The sequence below is a fragment of the Gossypium hirsutum genome, chromosome A12 (genome assembly GCF_007990345.1).
Source record: "Gossypium hirsutum isolate 1008001.06 chromosome A12, Gossypium_hirsutum_v2.1, whole genome shotgun sequence".
Classification (NCBI taxonomy): domain Eukaryota; kingdom Viridiplantae; phylum Streptophyta; class Magnoliopsida; order Malvales; family Malvaceae; genus Gossypium; species Gossypium hirsutum.
This window is the reverse complement of record NC_053435.1, coordinates 107,690,413-107,691,406: the sequence shown is the minus strand read 5'-3', so window position 1 is coordinate 107,691,406 and position 994 is coordinate 107,690,413. Positions and strand designations below refer to the sequence as shown.

At 40.8% G+C, this 994-nt stretch overlaps 1 protein-coding gene across 1 annotated transcript; it reads right to left on the bottom strand.

The window, feature by feature from the left end:
- Positions 1 to 937, bottom strand: LOC107936835 (putative non-specific lipid-transfer protein 14). Its single transcript, XM_041083761.1, has 3 exons — positions 555 to 937; positions 423 to 477; positions 1 to 270 (listed from the first exon to the last, which is right to left on the bottom strand). Exons 1-2 carry the CDS (start codon positions 896 to 898, stop codon positions 468 to 470), a joined length of 354 nt encoding a protein of 117 aa, XP_040939695.1. The 5' UTR covers positions 899 to 937; the 3' UTR covers positions 1 to 270; positions 423 to 467.
- Between the last annotated feature and the right edge of the window lie 57 nt (positions 938 to 994).

The window sequence follows — 994 nt, the reverse complement described above, 5'->3', positions numbered from 1 at the left end:
TGGTGCCGAATTTGTGAAGCTGCAAATCTCTATTTTCCTTCACCATTTTTGCACAAATTACAGGTAATACGAGTAAGTTAAAACATAAAATTCTATAATTAATGGTTCAACATGTAATAATATAGTACAAATTACAAGTGATTTAGGTGGACAGTGATGAAAGAAGGAAAGGCTGTTCGACAGCCGGGACTGGTGTTTTCGGACGGTTTCCATGTTCAAATCTTGAACAAAAAATTCATATGAAGTTGCTGTTGAATGGTTAGAGCAAACCTGGATAAAAAAAACCAGACATTGATCAAGAACGTACTATGAAACAATGATGCTATGTCTAGCCTGCAACAGATGCATGAAATAAACCGAAATTCGGACATAAACGCATGTAACGTGTTTGAATATAATCAAGCAATCATAAATTTCATTACCTTCTCCTTTCAACGCCACATTGCCACCACTTTGTGTACTCATCGTCACGGAACGCTGCATACATTACAATTGGTCATTGTCAACAACTGGTAACCAACAGCGACTATTCAAGACATAAAAGATATACATACAAGTCGCAGTCGGTATCAGGGTCGATGGTGAAACCGAGCGGGACACCACAAAAGCCAGGCAATGTAGCGATAGCGGTGGAATTAGAATTGTTAGCAGTAACAAGCCCCATTAAGCATCCACAAAGTGATCTCCTATTGTCAGTGGAATGAGTCATCGTGTAGAGGTTCGTGACAGCCTCGCAACATGGTGTACCAGGGTAAGGATCTGGTGAACCGTTGCTGATAAAGGTGGCACAGAACGAGATTAGTTCTGTTACGGTGGTGCACTCGACTGCTGAACCACCTATTGAGGTAGCCCATGAAAGCAACATCAGTACTCTTATCATTGTTCTATGAGCCCCCATTCATATCTGTTTTTGGACCTGTTCCCTGCCAGTCTTTCCAGGTGAGTGAGTATATATCCTTGATTTAAATTTGGGTTGGTGTGCAATGACAAACTT